General features: G+C 39.6%; 1 protein-coding gene across 1 annotated transcript; it reads left to right on the top strand.

Moving 5' to 3' along the window:
• Positions 1 to 1,890: 1,890 nt before the first annotated feature.
• LOC115586439 (unconventional myosin-Va-like) lies at positions 1,891 to 16,356 on the top strand. Its single transcript, XM_030425505.1, has 40 exons — positions 1,891 to 1,917; positions 2,283 to 2,393; positions 2,952 to 3,123; positions 3,381 to 3,525; positions 3,646 to 3,802; positions 3,888 to 4,031; positions 4,429 to 4,510; positions 4,638 to 4,745; positions 4,872 to 4,978; positions 5,089 to 5,354; positions 5,447 to 5,528; positions 5,611 to 5,751; positions 5,874 to 5,999; positions 6,278 to 6,361; positions 6,652 to 6,777; positions 7,052 to 7,149; positions 7,256 to 7,342; positions 7,465 to 7,573; positions 7,668 to 7,879; positions 7,961 to 8,117; positions 8,667 to 8,906; positions 9,041 to 9,289; positions 9,781 to 9,874; positions 9,961 to 10,103; positions 10,289 to 10,402; positions 10,754 to 10,888; positions 10,993 to 11,049; positions 11,274 to 11,501; positions 11,630 to 11,694; positions 11,776 to 11,850; positions 11,937 to 12,135; positions 12,494 to 12,587; positions 12,672 to 12,815; positions 12,941 to 13,095; positions 13,176 to 13,265; positions 13,355 to 13,505; positions 13,601 to 13,880; positions 14,759 to 14,933; positions 15,017 to 15,097; positions 15,184 to 16,356. The coding sequence occupies exons 1-40, from the start codon at positions 1,891 to 1,893 to the stop codon at positions 15,334 to 15,336; spliced, it is 5,463 nt and encodes a 1,820-aa protein (XP_030281365.1). The 3' UTR covers positions 15,337 to 16,356.
• The last annotated feature ends 304 nt before the right edge of the window (positions 16,357 to 16,660 follow it).

Below are 16,660 nucleotides of genomic sequence, written 5' to 3'. Positions count from 1 at the left end.
ATAAATGTTAAAAGAAGTTAAACTGGGCATTGGGATGACTAGGACTACTAACAGAGGGGAAAACAGATCAGTTCTGTGTCATTGGAGGGCATGAAATGATCTGCTGGGGGAGGGGCTTTGAAGATAAGATTTTTCCTGGGCGTGTGCAAAACTTAGCAGCCCTTGATACTGATATGACATGGCAATTTAAATTCACTGCATACTTGATCATTTATAGCTCTGGTTAGCAGTAAGTCTCAAATCCAAGCATCTTTTCAGATCACTGAACAAACTTTTTCTGATGTGGACTGACAGCCATTATATGGAATTTACGATAAACTGTAAGGAGGATAAGCCAAAGTACTTTGTTAGTGATGGAATCCAACCAAGTAAATTTACTCAAGTACTGTACTGCAGTAAAATTTTGAGTTAGCTGTGAGTTTCTTGAGTATTTTTATTTATATTGTACAATATTGTACTTTCACTCTATAATTATTTGGTAACTTTAGTTACTAGGTACTTTGCAGATTGCATGCTGCATCAGAGCCTAAGTAGTGCATGTTGAAATTCTATGTATTGTTTAAAATTATTTTGATCGGCAATTGGATAAAAACAAACAAACAAACACTTATTCTGATAATCAGAAATGGAAAAGGTTTAATATCAGATCTGATAAATGGGCAGACCAATAACTGGTTGATTCATGCAGTATGTTTACAGTATATAAGCACATATACAAATATGTTTTAATTGTACTTTTGATGCTTAAGTTCATTTTACATTTACTGTTGCTTCATACTCCCACTCCACATTATTTTGTAGGCAAATATTTTACATTTACACCTCTATATTTATTTGATAACTTTAGTTACTAGTTACTTTGCTGATTGTATGCTGTATCAGAGCCTTAGGGGTGCATTAGGCGACCAGGGCTCTGAGGCGTGCAGGTAGGATTGTGGCCGACCTCTCCCATCCCGGTCACAGACTCTCTGAGACTCTACCCTCTGGCAGGAGGCTGCGGTCCATCAGGACCAAAACCTCCCGCACCATGAACAGTTTCTTCCCTGCTGCAGTTTGGATACCACCCCCACTGAGACTGACACTGACACTTGCACTCTTGAGCTCATAACCTGCACAGATTCAAGTGGGGGGGGGGGGGGCCCCCCCCCCACTTGAATCTGTGCAGAATTTGGACAATTTTAAATTTTTTTAGATAATTTCTAACAATATTTTATTTTGTATCTATTTCATCATTCCTGTACATCTCTTCTGTTTTTTTTTATCATGTCACACTTATGTCTCTGTTTGTTTATATTCTTTATTCTATAATGTATATATAATAGTCACTGTTTGTTTATTGTTTATTGTCTTCAATGCATGCACCTTATTCACCAAGACAAATTCCTCCTTGGTGTAAAATCCTTCTTGATGATAAATCTGTTTCTGATTCTGATACTGAATTTAATTGTTTTAATTTATTGATATCGTTTTGACAGGAATTGGATAAAACAAACAAACAAACAAACAAACACAGATTTTTATTTTTTTAAATTGCACATGTTGTGTCATGCCAGTAATTCTGACAAGTGGTGGAATGTAACTAAGTACAGTTACTCAAATACTCCACTGCACCGTCACAGCCTTGTCCTCACGCGGGCTAGTTGACATGCGCACGTTGGCCGCTGGGAGGCACGCAAGATGCAAGAGAGCAGAACGTGTCGGGGCTCGCGCAGCTGACTGAGAACTGTTGAAGCAGCAGTTGAAGTTCCTTCATCTGAGCGCAAAGAAGCGAGCCCAGGAGAGGAGCCCAGAAAAGTTCCTGTATTCTCCTCTAAAACTCCGGAAAAATGTTCCCTCTTCTTTCTGCGGGCAGAGGAAGTTTCTGAAGGGTCACGGAGCGAATTATAAGACATGGCAGCTTCTGAACTTTACTCCAAGGTAACTTTATTAAAGGAGTCTGCGTCGGTTGTCCAGCTCATTCAACGGTTTTCTCAAGCTAGCGTTAGTTAACTTGTTGCTAATTAATCTGTTAACAATGACAGTTTACTTCTGCTTGTCACAAATGTCTACTTAACAACTTTGGTGGATTTAAAATCTTAATGTGCTGCTTTTTAAAATAGTTGTGCCACTTATAATACCCCGTATCACATTATACGCATGACTGTTGTCTGCTGGCTTCAAGTTAAGCTATCCTGACATTTTCCTGAGGTACATGTCACTGCTACTGTGTTGCTGTGGTTTTGTTAAAGACTGTGTTAATGGTTGAATGGCTCTGACCTGGTGTCCCCCTCTGTGTCCATCAGTATGCCCGTGTATGGCTCCCAGATGCAGCCGAGGTGTGGAAGTCAGCAGAGCTTATCAAAGATTACACACCCGGCGACTTGACGCTGACTCTGCAGCTGGATGATGGCACGGTGAGACAGGGAAATACAACACACACACACACACACACACACACACACACACACACATAGAAGCACTGAGGTGGAAATGGGTGTGTGATGTACTGTCAGAGAGCCATGCACACATTTCTCTGGAAGAGTACTGGCAATGGAGCCTCATAAATCTGTGTGGGGTGATTGGAGGCAGTTGGGATGTTTGGTAAATGCACATAGATTGCCAAGCAAGACCAATACCTTGTGCCTCTGTGCACCTCTGCAGAGCTTTAAAAGCAGGAAGCCAGTGTTATTTCCTTGGTTCACAATAGGCCGACTGATATACGAAAATGTATTAACAGCTAGGCTGAAAGCTGTGGCTGCTGGCAGCTGTGATGTCGAGTTTGGGCTTGCACTTCAGGTATGGAAATAAGGTCAACGCATTATCAAGAGTGAACAAGCCAAGCTCAGTGTTCGCTAGTTAGCTGAAACATGAAGTATATAAGGTTTTTGTTTCTAACCACCTATTTTGATCTCTTTTTTGTTTTGCAACTTACTATCTTCAGGCTCACACTGTAGCTCTTGTGTCTATTTCAGGAGGTGGAGTACAAAATAGATCCCAAAACCAACAACTTGCCCCCACTAAGAAACCCAAACATCCTGGTGGGGGAGAATGACCTCACAGCTCTCAGCTATCTCCATGAGCCGGCAGTGCTACACAACCTGAAAGTGCGTTTTGTGGACTCCAGGTTGATTTACACATACTGTGGTAAGGAGCTTCATCTCCTTTGACTCACATTATCAATGTCGCTGTAGACTTTGGAGCCCTGCTCACTGTACACGCTGACATAATCTACGGTACATCATGCTGATAATTGTGGCATAGGCTGCTCTTAAAGGAGCACACACTAAAGTGTGTTACATGAATTTTGGAATAATAGTGCAAATAACAGTGTTTGTTATTTATTTAATTCGACTCCATGTCGTATAACATACATTTATTTTCATTCTTCTGGTGGTATTTAGGAATTGTCCTGGTAGCCATTAATCCTTATGAGAGCCTGCCGATCTATGAAGCTGACATCATCAGCGCCTACAGTGGGCAGAACATGGGAGACATGGACCCCCATATATTTGCAGTAGCAGAGGAAGCATACAAACAGATGGCCAGGTTTTGTAACCTCCTCCCTACACGTTAAATCTAATGAAATGTTAATTTTCTTATAAGCTGATACTCTTAATGTTTTTTGGCTGATACTTGGGATGTATGTCATCACATCTTTTCACACAGAGATGAAAGAAACCAATCCATCATCGTGAGTGGAGAGTCCGGAGCTGGCAAAACTGTCTCTGCAAAGTACGCTATGCGTTACTTTGCCACAGTCAGCTGCTCCTCTGGGGAGGCCAATGTTGAGGAGCGAGTCCTTGCCTCCAGCCCCATCATGGAGGTAACATTTAACACTGCAGACAAAATTAGGACACAATTATAAAGTGTCAAAGGTTACTGAAAGCCTTTTTGTGTGTTTTGTCTAGGCCCTTGGGAACGCCAAGACAACAAGGAATGACAACAGCAGTCGCTTCGGGAAGTACATTGAGATTGGGTTTGACAAGAAGCATTGTATAATTGGGGCAAACGTGAGAACCTACTTGCTGGAAAAGTCTAGAGTTGTCTTTCAGGTAAATTTCCTGAAATGGATTTAACTTGCATGCCTTAAAAGTGACTACACTCAGTGTTTGAATGTGGCCCTTTCAAGCATTTTATCTAGTGTTTCTCATGGTAGTTAATTGATTTAAAACACTTTCATGTCTGTGTAACATGTAACATGTGTATCTTAGCAACGTAATAACAAACAGCATGAACAACTCACAGTTTTGCCTGCCTGCCGGGCCCATGGCTTAAAAAGATGGCAACATGTTGGTTTTGTTAAGCAATCGTCTCAGATTTGATGATTTCAGTGTAAGCCAGGGTTTAGCAATGTGCTTAGAGTTCATCTGCAGTCATAAGAGCTATCAATTTTATTGAAGTACTGTTCACAGTATTTGTGTATTAGACTTTGGTTTGCACTACTTTCAGGCCCACGGGGAAAGGAACTACCATATATTCTACCAGCTGTGTGCCTCCTCACATTTACCAGAGTTCAAAACCTTCAAGTTAGGTATGAGAGTCACCGAAATACCAATTGTCATTTTAAGAGCATTAGGAATCAATTGAAATAGAGTTGCAAAAGCAGTTGTAACAGACAGTTTATTTCAGACAACAGTTTATTTGATTACTGTCTGAAGGTTGCGCAGATGACTTCCACTATACTAACCAGGGTCAGAGCCCAATCATAGACGGGGTGGATGATGCCAAAGAGCTGTGCAATACCAGGAAGGCTTTCTTACTGTTAGGTGAGTGTTGGATGCATTTCAATAAGGCTTGCATTTACATGTTGAATGAACGTTTTTCTGTTTTTGGATTGACTTTTGATGTAGTTGATCATCACTTATCTATTTATTGCTTTCTTTGCTTTGTAGGTATTGGAGAAACTGATCAAATGTCAATTTACCAAATTCTGGCAGCTATTCTCCATCTTAGCAACGTGGAAGTGAAAGATCAATCAGCAGACAGATGCAGCATCTCGGTAAACATTGACAAAGAAATATTTAATTTTGCAAGTTTGTTTAACTTGTAACAATACTATATTTGGGATTTGTAACCTGTACAAGATAATTATTCGTAATGTATTTCCAGCCGGATAACATCCACTTGAACGTGTTCTGTGAGTTGATGGGGGTGCCCTGTGAAGAAATGGCCCACTGGTTATGTCACAGGAAACTCAAGACAACCACAGAAACCTATGTCAAGTCTGTCTCCAAAATAAATGCGGTCAATGGCAGAGATGCCCTCGCTAAACACATCTATGCCAGACTCTTCAGCAGGATTGTGGACAATATTAATGTTGCCTTAAAATCTGCAGCCAAACAACACTCCTTCATTGGTGTGCTGGATATTTACGGGTATGTTATTATTCTCAGGTTTTTAGTTTTTCCTTTTATGTTCCCGGGACAACCAGATGTTGTTTTCATTTTACACATATATTTTTCCTCAGGTTTGAAACATTTGATGTCAACAGCTTTGAACAGTTTTGCATCAATTATGCCAATGAAAAGCTTCAACAACAGTTCAACCAGGTATGTGTCTTTTCCTGTTCGACCCATTCATTCTGGAGTCACAATGTACACATTTATCATTATCAGCTATCGCTCCCTCCAGCATGTCTTCAAACTGGAACAAGATGAGTACATGAAAGAGGGGATCCCCTGGACATTGATTGACTTCTACGACAACCAGCCATGCATTAATCTCATTGAGGCCAAGCTGGGTGTTCTGGACCTTTTGGATGAAGAGTGCAAGGTAAAATTCCATCTTTTTCTTCAGCTACTTTCCACTGGAGAAATCTCCACCACTGCACTATATTTGGAGGTTATGAGTAAGGCCATGACTAACTGATGTGTCAGCGCTTCCTCTCTCCATAGATGCCCAAAGGCTCTGACGACTCATGGGCTCAGAAAATGTACAACACCCTCCTGAAGCAGAATGCTCACTTTGATAAACCCAGGATGTCAAATAGAGCTTTCATCATCCACCACTTTGCAGACAAGGTGAAACATATTTGTATGTGCTGTGGCGGGGGTTGTGTCTTAGTGGTCAGGAAATGGACGAATGACTCATGTTTTCTCATGATGAGCACCAAGAGAGTCAAATGTGAAACTGTAATTACTTTCTCTGCATAGTCAGATGTATGTACCTTTACCAAAAATGTTTGATGATTCAAATTATTTGAGCAAGAGTAACCATTCTACTTCATACTCTAGATGAAGTATGTGACCTTTACTATTCCAGTCAAAGAGCACTGTGTGACCTGGTCCTTTGTGCCTAGGTGGAGTACCAGTGTGAGGGTTTCCTGGAGAAAAACAAGGACACGGTCAATGAGGAGCAGATAAATGTGCTGAAAAACAGCAAGGTGAAATTGTTTATAAATGGTTTATTATATTTTCACTTCCTAGTCCTTCCTCTCTCTTTGTTGTGGTTGAAAGAATCCAATGTCAACACCTCCTTAACTAAACGTAAATGACTGCAAACTACATTTTGTGTTGCAAGTGCCTGGGCACACACCCTCGAATTGTTTAACCACAACTATTGGAGGAAGTACACCCACTTTTTCCAATTTCAAATTGAAAACACTGCCACCTGCTGTTTAATGATAATATTGTGTTTTGTCACTTTGATCTCTAAAAAAAATAATCTTTCCAGTTTGATTTGCTGCTGAAGCTGTTTGAAGATGATGAGAAGGCGCCAAGTTCAACTAACAAGCGTACCAGTGTCACTGGAAGAGCTGGTCAGGCTCAGAGAGATAGTAAGAAGACTGTTGGACTGCAGGTGAGAAGAACATGACATTTCATGTTGGTGAAACTTAGCTATATCCCACAGTTACAATTCTCATTGTCATGAAACATTTGGAAAAACTCTGTTTAAAAACAATTATGTGGAGAAATATAGATTTTTTTAATTGAATGTTTTTTAAGCTGGACAGGTTTAGTTGCCTTTTAAGTAATGTATTGATATTGGACATGTAAACCAAATGTTCAAGCCCATTTCATGCATTTTCATACTTACTCATTAATCATGCATTTATCTTTGTCCTTTCACTCAGTTCAGACAGTCTTTACATCTGTTGATGGACACACTAAATGCAACAACTCCTCACTACGTGCGCTGCGTCAAGCCAAATGATGATAAAGCTTCGTTCACGTGAGCTGGAAAATTTCACTCTGCTGTTTCACACAATTATTGCAACAAGCACAGATAGATGATTAGTAATTTTTTTGTGCGTTTTTGTCTGTCATCGCTCATGAAGCTTGGACCCTGTGAGGGCAATGCAGCAGCTCCGAGCATGTGGAGTCCTTGAAACAATCCGGATCTCAGCTGCAGGCTTCCCATCTAGGTAGAATATCAGCATCCACACCTGATACAGAGCACAGGGCCATGTGCAGTTTTATACATTGTATCTTTACTATATATAGAAAATTATGTATCCAAATTGTCTTATTTATTTGAATATTATAGATGGACCTATCAGGAATTCTTTAGCCGTTATCGGGTCCTCATGAAGCAAAAGGATGTGCTTCATGATAGAAAACAAACCTGCAAAAATCTCCTGGGAAAACTTATAGAGGTCTGTCAATATTTCAATTAAAAAAATATTTGTAATTATTTATAGTATATGTGTGTAAATATATAGTGCTGTATATTTTCTTTTTTGCTCTTAGGACCAAGATAAGTATCAGTTTGGCAAGAACAAGATCTTCTTCAGGGCTGGTCAGGTGGCTTACCTGGAGAAGCTGCGTTCTGATAAGCTGCGTATGGCATGTGTCCGCATCCAGAAGACTATCCGCTGCTGGCTGGCCCGCAAAAAATACCTGAGGATGAGGGAGTCTGCGATCACAATACAGAGACATGTACGGGGTCACCAGGCACGCAGGTAAGTGGAGACATTCAATAACAGCAGAATACTACCATGTTGCTCTTGTATATATCTTACATGTTTATTTTTTCTTGTCAGTTATGTTAAGTTTCTGCGATGGACCAGAGCAGCTGTTGTCATTCAGAGGAATGTTCGTAAGTGGGCGACCAGGAGACACTACCAGCAGCAGCGCTCTGCAGCTATCACTATTCAGTGCTTCTTGAGGGCCTACATGGCTAAACAGCAGTACCATAAGGTAATGCCATGATTGATACAAATTTGAAGGCTTTTAGAAATTAAATAAGTTACAATTTCACACTTGTAAGGTCTCCTTTAGTGGAAGGTTTTGTAGTCAAATATGAGATTTTATGAACATAATTACAAAAAGCACTGTCCAAATTGCCTTGAATTTAGTTTAAATTTTTTCTTTGGAGTTTGTTTCCAGGAGTGTCTAAGGGATTTAAAGAATTTTTTATCAATCCATAGAAGAACTTGATAGTTGAATATAACAATTACCAAAACTCAATTTCATAGGTGCCACCAACAAAACAGGAATTAGTGCTTCTTGGATGTAATTGTTTTTGCACTTCCTAAGCCTTGATTGTCGGCTGGATTCTTAATGATTAAGTCATATTAGAGACTGAAAATATTTATCCTGATTTGTTGGCCTCAAAAAACACTTTTAGATTAAATGGGGCAAAGGCTTGGGTCCATGTTTACTTTTTGTCAGCTACAGCATGAAATAAACTCAGTCACACTTTCAATGTTTAAACATGATATTTTATGTGTGTCTTTCTTTTCACAGTTGATGTTTGAGCAAAAGGCTGTGGTCATTCAGAAATGGATGAGGGGCTGCCTGGCTAGGCAGCATTACAGACGCACTGTGGCAGCCATTATACTGCTGCAGAGCTGTGTACGTCGCATGAGGGCCAAGAAGGACTTAAAGAAGCTGAAAGTTGAGGCACGCTCTGTGGAGCATTTCAAGAAGCTCAACTTTGGAATGGAGAACAAGATTATGCAGTTGCAGCACAAGATAAATGAGCAGGTAAGTATTGTCTGAGTATGGATATCTGGTTTTGTCTGTCTTAGTTGTTTACTCTGGAGTCTACTGGAGAAACATTGGGTCATTGGGAGTTGTCATATCACATGCTCAGCATGTGTGTGTTTCCTCCCCTGCAGCACAAAGAAAACAGAGAGCTCAGTGAGAGGCTGAATGCTGTGGAGAAGACCTTTTCTGTTGAGAGAGAGAAGCAGAGCAGAGAGATCCAAAACCTTCGTAGATCAGAGCAGGAGGCCAGAGCCAAGGCAGAGACAGTTCCCTCGTTGCTGCAGCAACTCACCTTCCTTCAGCACGAGCTGGAAAACACCCGTAGGGAGAAAGACGACCTGGAAGAGCAGACAAAGGTCTATAAGGAGCAGACACAACAGGTAGGTCTACTACACTTCATGTAATGTGTCCCAACTTAAAATCCCATGTTTCTACATAAAACATTTATTTAATTTTCGAGAATGGTAATTGATGGAATAATGACTTGATGGAGATCTACAAGTACCCTCTATGGCATTTATTGAAAATTATGTTGTACCTCACATGACAAACTGTTATTTTCCACACTTAGCCGTACAGCCAATTAATTTTGCTTTTCCAAAACATTCTGGAAAGAATGCCGCAACCTTGCATGTAGGTGTTAGGTTTCATAAATCAACATGGTCACCTGTGGAGTACACTAACGATAGAATTTATGGGGAAACACTTGAAATGCAAAGGGAAAGAATAAAATGCAAAATAGGAGCCTGTAATTTCAACTCATCCAGTACTCAGTATATGAACTTGGTTAGTTATTATGCTTCACTGTTTCAGTTTCTAGAACCTCAATATGATTATGATAACAGATGATTTACCCTCTTCTCACAATCAGGTGGTAGAAGAGCTTAATATGAAGAACAGCTTGTTGAACAGTGAGAAAGATGAACTGAACAAAGTAATCCTGGAACAAGCCCAACAGCTGACAGGTTGGCAGCTAACCTCACACCTCCACAGTTACTAAGTAATGGTTTGATTAAGAATGAATGAGTAAAACAAAACTGTTTTGTTCCAGACATTAAAACGAATGACTCGAATACAAAACAAATAGAGAGGAGCCTAGCCGAAGAACGCTCTCGCTACCAGAGTCTGCTGAGTGAACACCTGCATCTGGAGGAGCGGCACAGAGACCTGAAGGAAGAGATGGATCAAAACACTGTGAGGAACGCTTCAGTTTTGACATATTTTCATTTCATACATCCCAGAATTTCATGATAGTTTCACAAACCAGACTCACTTATATTATGATGTTCATTTACCCACCTGTACCTGTGTCTCATATGATGATTTAGATCTGGCTACTTATTCCTTATATAACTTGTGTTTTACTCACACCCAACCAGAGTTCAAGCAAATCTGGTCACAAGAGGACAGATTCCAGCTACAGCAGTAACTCGTCTGAGTTTAGTCAGAGCTTAGGCTCTTCTGAGGGAGACGACAGCCCTATTCAAACAGAGGTAATGTAGAAAATGACACAGTATCACAGTGCATTATCAGAATTGACTCATTGCTCACTGTATAATGTTCACTGTGAATAATCACGTAATTTCTTTGATAGTTGGGTTCCTGTTAAGAAGGGTGTTTTACAGCCTATGAGAATTATTTGATTAGTAGCACACAAAAGGAAATAAAAATTGAGATATTTCTTGATGTGAGTTGATTTTTGCAGAGAACTGGACACTCACTCCTTTGTGAGAGGCTGTGGGAAGATTTTTTTCTGATCTTGTCCATGTTATAATCCTATTAGTGCAGCATTCTAGCTAGTTTATGTAGAGAATCACCAGCCAGTGCTTGCTGTGTTTTGTTAGGATGAGACCCAGGCGACGGTGGATCTGCCCGTCCTTCTGAAGCTCCAGAGAAGAGTGAAGGAACTGGAGCAGGACAAACAATCACTATGGCAGCAGCTGGATACCAAAGAAGAAGCCCAACAAGAAAAGGCCAAAGTATGAACTGAAACACTAGTCTCCATGCTAAGCAGACTGAAGCGTTTTGTGTTTATAAGCTAATAGCTATTTATTTTTTATTTTTTAAATTTCTTTCTAAAAAGGAGGCGGAGGAGCAGAAAAGTGTTGGCAGAGCAGAGCTGGACTTGGAAAGGCTGAAGGTATGATGGGTCAGATATCCAGTCCATCCAAAATTTGGATCGAACTAAGATTCGACATCCCAAAAAAGAGATGTCCACAAAGATTTATTGCAATAAGACACTTTGAAACTGTTTTCTGTGGTAAATCATATTTGCATTGTACTAAATGACAAAATCGAACTATGATGATCAACAAAAATTCCCATATATTTGTTTTGTTTGTTTCTCTAAATGTCTTAATGCAGCGACAAGAACTGCAGTCTGAGAACAAGAAGTTAAAGCAGGATCTAGATGAGCTGAGGAAGTCTCTGACCAGTGAGGACAGTGAAATGATGCCCCCTGCCCCCGGCTCTATGCCCTACAACATCCTGCTGGATCAACTCAGTTCTTCCAATGAGGAGCTGGAAATGAGAAAAGAGGAAGTGCTGCTCCTCCGATCACATATGGTCCGTCAGGAGGCTCTGAAACATAAGGTGAGAAAATAAATTACATAATTACATTTATTGGGTTCAAATTTTTTCAAATTTCAGTTTTTTACATTTAAAGCAACAGACATTTGACAACACCATGATTTAATTTATCCTCCATTTCTGTTCACTAGGACTCTGCGCTCGGGGAAGGTGTGAAACTGGATCTTGATATTCCCTCCTTTCAAGAAGTTGACAGGTGAGATCATGTGCCTCTTATTCTTGTTTAAATCCGTTAGGTGGTACAGCTAAGTGTTAAATTCTCTCTTTCTATTCTTAGGTCCACTGACATCCATACTTTGAATGAAGATGGAGAGCTGTGGCTGGCTTATGAAGGCTTGAAGGAGACCAATAGGTAGTGAAATAAGATTATGCAGTTTGTGGGTACATTCAAGCATGTACATGCCATTTTAAATTGAATACTATGCGTTCATTCCCCAGAGTTTTGGAGTGCCAGATGCAGGAGCAGGAACGTGTTTACAGTGAGAAGTATAGGAAGCTGCTTGAGGATGTTAACAAGCTGAAGGATGAAAAGGAGAAACAGCAAAAGATGCTTGCCCAGAGCCTCCTCTTGTCAGAAGATGCCCGCATTGAGGCGAGCCTGAAGCATGAGATCACACGGCTAACCAATGAGAACCTGGTAGGTCTGCCAAATCTGTCACTTTGACTTTTATTAGTTATTATGACTGTAATTATTTAGATTTCTCTGCAGAATACCGGATCTGTACCTTTGAAAGGGCCCCCCTATAGTTGACTTTGTACTTTAAAACAAGATTGAATGTTAATCTTTTAGGAAACTTGATATTGCATCAGCAAAGAAAAGCAAAAATTGTACAGTAATTTAAAAACAGAAAGGTAAGGAGAGTGTTTTTTATATTTTAATTAATTTTTAAGAGTTTCTACTATGCAAAAACATATTTTCTTTAAAAATGAACACTTTTGTTAGGTTAATGAAAGTTTTGTCCTCACACTGATCTGGATTGTTTACACCATTTTAGGAACTCATGGAGCAGCAAGAGAAACAAGACAAATCCATGCGCAAGTTGAAAAAACAACTTAAATTTTACATCAAAACAGTTGAAGATTTTGAAGGTATGGCATTGTCTGTCCATTCATTGTACTTCCTAGATGACCTCAGCACACCTTTAATCCTGTGATTTCTTATGTTGTGTCTAGCGAATGCTCAGCAAAAGAGTAACCCTTCTTTGACGAGTGCCCCACTAAGAGCAGTGAACATTACCCGCAAGGAGAAAGAGTACAAGGGCATGTTGGAGTACAGGCAGGGTGACGTAAGCCGCTTGCTTAAGAGTGTGGTCACAGGTAGGTTTTACCTGTTTTTTCTCAAATAAATCCACCTCTGATCTGTTGGATTTGCATGCGAACATTTATGATAGATAAAGAGCACTGTATTTGAGGATTTAAAAAAAATGTTGTATTCTTCTCAGAACTGAAGCCTCGTGGTGTAGCAGTCAGCTTTGTTCCTGGACTTCCGGCTTACATCATCTTCATGTGCCTACGATATGCAGACAACGTGAATGATGATCAGAGAGTCAGTGCTCTGCTCAATTCCACTATCACCACTGTCAAAGGGGTCATTAAGGTGTGGTATTTAACTTTGATCTATATAAATAAGATAGCTAATGTGTTTATTTTGAATTAATGTGTACACTGTTTCAACAGAGGAAAGGAAATGATTTTGAGGTGGTGTCTTTCTGGCTGGCCAACACATGCAGATTAATGCACTGTCTGAAGCAGTACAGTGGAGACGAGGTAAACTTGAGAAAGCTCTGATGTCAGAGTTAAGTTTATAGTTGTACTTTACTAATGAGGGATGTCTGTTCAAACTCTTTATACTTCAGATCGTCATGAAGCAAAACACTCCCAAGCAGAATGAGCACTGCCTGACCAACTTTGAACTGTCAGAGTACCAGCAGGTTTTGGGTGATCTTGCCATCCAAATTTACCGCCAGCTCATCAAATGCATGGAAGATATGCTGCAGCCTCTGATTGGTGAGGACACATAATCTGACTTAATATAATAAATATCATAACCATAGCAGAACCACATGAAATGTATTTTTCCTCGATTTGTGTCTCGTGTGTAGTGGCAAGCATGCTGGAGCACGAGTCCATCCAGGGTGTTCTGGGGTCCAAACCGACAGGCCTGAGGAAGAGAAGCACCAGTTACCCAGAGGAGGGGGTGACAGTTGAAGTCCTCCTGCAGCGCATTAGCCAATTCCACACCACCATGAGTCAACACGGGATAGACCCAGACCTCATTAAACAGGTTGTCAAGCAGCAGTTTTACAACATCTGCGCAGTCACACTCAACCATCTACTGTTGCGGAAGGACATGTGCTCTTGGAGCAAAGGCCTGCAGATCAGGTAAAGCACAAAATGTTCATTGGACTGTTGCTATTATACTTCATACAATAAAATTATAGGGACAGAAGAGTTTGGACCGAGGAACTGATGTCAAGCATGCTTTCTCAGACTTTATCTCTGAGACTAGCGTGATTGCTATAAAACCTCCAGGTAATTATTCACTTTCAAAATATTGTGGCAAATTAGATGGAGAAAGTTAATACTTCAAACTAAAGAAACCGCAGATAATGTTTTAAATGAGCAGACATAAAAACATCATGCGCAGGGGATATGCTTAGGGTTTTCTTAGTTGTGTAAATAGTTGTGTTTGTATATGTAGAATCAGAATTTGTGTGTGATTTGGCGCCCCCCACAGTTTCCGAGTGCAACACCACTGTCATAAAATCAGCTCTGTAACAGTTTTTCAGATGAAATATAGGTGCTACCTACAAACAGAACTCATTATGTCATAAAAATGTTATGTGTTGAAAGCTTCTATATTAACATAAATATGTATGAAACGCTGTGATCCTACCTCTTCACTGAAGTTATATAGTGCAGAAACAAGTGACGGGGCCGTAGTGGCTGAGACAGAGACACCATTCACCCTATTACAAGACACTGTACCATCCACATGATTATGAAGCTGTTATTTTCAAGTTAAAAGTTATACAATGTTGCTTTAAAGGTGGCTGATGAGCTAATCTTGGACAGTGTACAGTGTATCGTATGTTTATATTTAATTAACTGTAAACTTGCAGTAAATAGTTTGCTTTGTCATACAAGCAGCAGTGTTTTCATTCAACACTTACTGTGGTTTTACAGAACAGATGTCAGGTTGGACCTTTTTTAGACAGTTCCCTGGCTCAGTCTGAATTGTTTGTTGCCTCTGGCTTCAGGTACAATGTTTGGCAGCTGGAGGAGTGGCTGATGGAGAGGGACTTGATAGACTGTGGTGCCAAGGAGACACTGGAGCCTCTCATACAGGCTGCGCAGCTTTTGCAGATCAAGAAGAAGACTGAGGCAGACGCCCAAGCTATTTGCAGCATGTGTACTGCTCTCACCACAGCACAGGTCCGTCATCAATTTTCAGACCTCTTGAGTTGTAAACATGATGTGTTGTTGGTGCTTTGATCGTTGTTTGTTTGTCTTAACAGATTGTAAAGGTCTTGACCTTGTACACCCCGGTGATTGAATTTGAAGAGCGAGTACCAACGACTTTCATCGCAACTGTTAGAGTGAGTAGCAGGAAATTCATGAGTGAACAAGAACGCAGTCATGTCTCTTCTCTCACTATATCTCCTTTTTACTTTGTACATTTTAGGAGCTTTTAAAAGACAGAGTAGAGTCAACCACCCTAATGATGGATGCCAAGAAGATCTTTTCCATCACCTTCATTTTCACACCCTCCTCTGTGGCTCTGGAGACCATCCAGATCCCTGCTAGCCTCAATCTGGGCTTCCTCACACGCATCTAGACCTGTGAACTCTGACACCCTAGTTTGTACCCGCTGTAATGTTTTCACCATCACTGAGTATTGCAGCAGCTTCTCAGCACTGCAAAGCCAATAACAGTTTTTAAAAGTCATCTCTTGCCACATCTAATGTTTTGCTGGTACAGGTGTTGACAGTATTTTGTGAAGTTGTGGCTTCATTAATGCATGAATGGGAATGAAAAATACGTAAAAATATGATATATCAACTCCAGTAAAGAAACTACATTACAACAACTGCAACTGACAAGTTTCTGATAACTGGGATAGATGAACATATGTGATGTTCCCTTAGACAAATCTCTTTTTTAAATGGATAACCATGTACAGCCTTGTTAAAATTTGAATGTTGAATGTTGTGAAATTCAGGAGCACTGTCTGATTTCTGTAACTTTATTTTTCTGTAACTTCTAATATCAAGTGATGGTATTTATGTAAGGACAAGGTGAAGGAGCGGAAAATAACTCAAGTTTATATTTAACCAGTCTAAATGTTTTCACCATATTAAAGACTGGCTTTTACAGTATGATGGTTTGAAGTGAGAGTTTTACTACCTCATGATTTGGGTTTTGTATCTCCAAAGTGGAGACTTTAAACAATCAGGAAAATGTTGAATATTTTAATTACATTTAATTATTCTCTCTTATTGACACAGGCACAATCACTGCTCTAATACTTAGGTACATCTGTATCCTTAATACATAACTAACAGTGATGGAAAGTAACTAAGTACATTTGAGTGTGTCACGTACTGAACTGAAGTACAATTCTGAGGCACTTAACTTGAGTTTTTCAATTTTCTGTTACTTTATACTTCCACTTCACTACATCTGGAGGCAAATATTGTACTTTATACTTGACATTTATTTAGTAACTTTAGTTTCTAGTTACTTTGCAGATTACTTGCTGCATCAGAGCCAAAGTAGCACATTCTAAATTTGTATTATTGGCTATTGGATAAAAAAAAAAAAAAAAAAAAGATGCAGAAAAATGCAGAATATTGTATCTGATAATCACCCAGGCCGATAATCAGTCAACCTATAGTATACTATATATAAATACTATTTCTGGTACTTTTTGTTACTTTGATGTTATGTACATTTATTGCAAGAAAAATAAAAAACATTATTCTTGTTACTTTTACATACATTTTAGTACATTTTATATCTGACACTGTAAGACTTTTTCTCAATTGCTATTCATAATTGTGACGTTCACTTTCACTAAAGTTAAATTTTAACATGGTATCTTTACTTTTACTTAAGTATGACTTTTGGGTAGTTATTACAACAGTGATATGCACTCTAAT

The sequence above is a fragment of the Sparus aurata genome, chromosome 8 (genome assembly GCF_900880675.1).
Source record: "Sparus aurata chromosome 8, fSpaAur1.1, whole genome shotgun sequence".
NCBI lineage: Eukaryota > Metazoa > Chordata > Actinopteri > Spariformes > Sparidae > Sparus > Sparus aurata.
The sequence above is the reverse complement of the archived record's forward strand: the minus strand, read 5'-3'. Positions and strand labels throughout refer to the sequence as shown.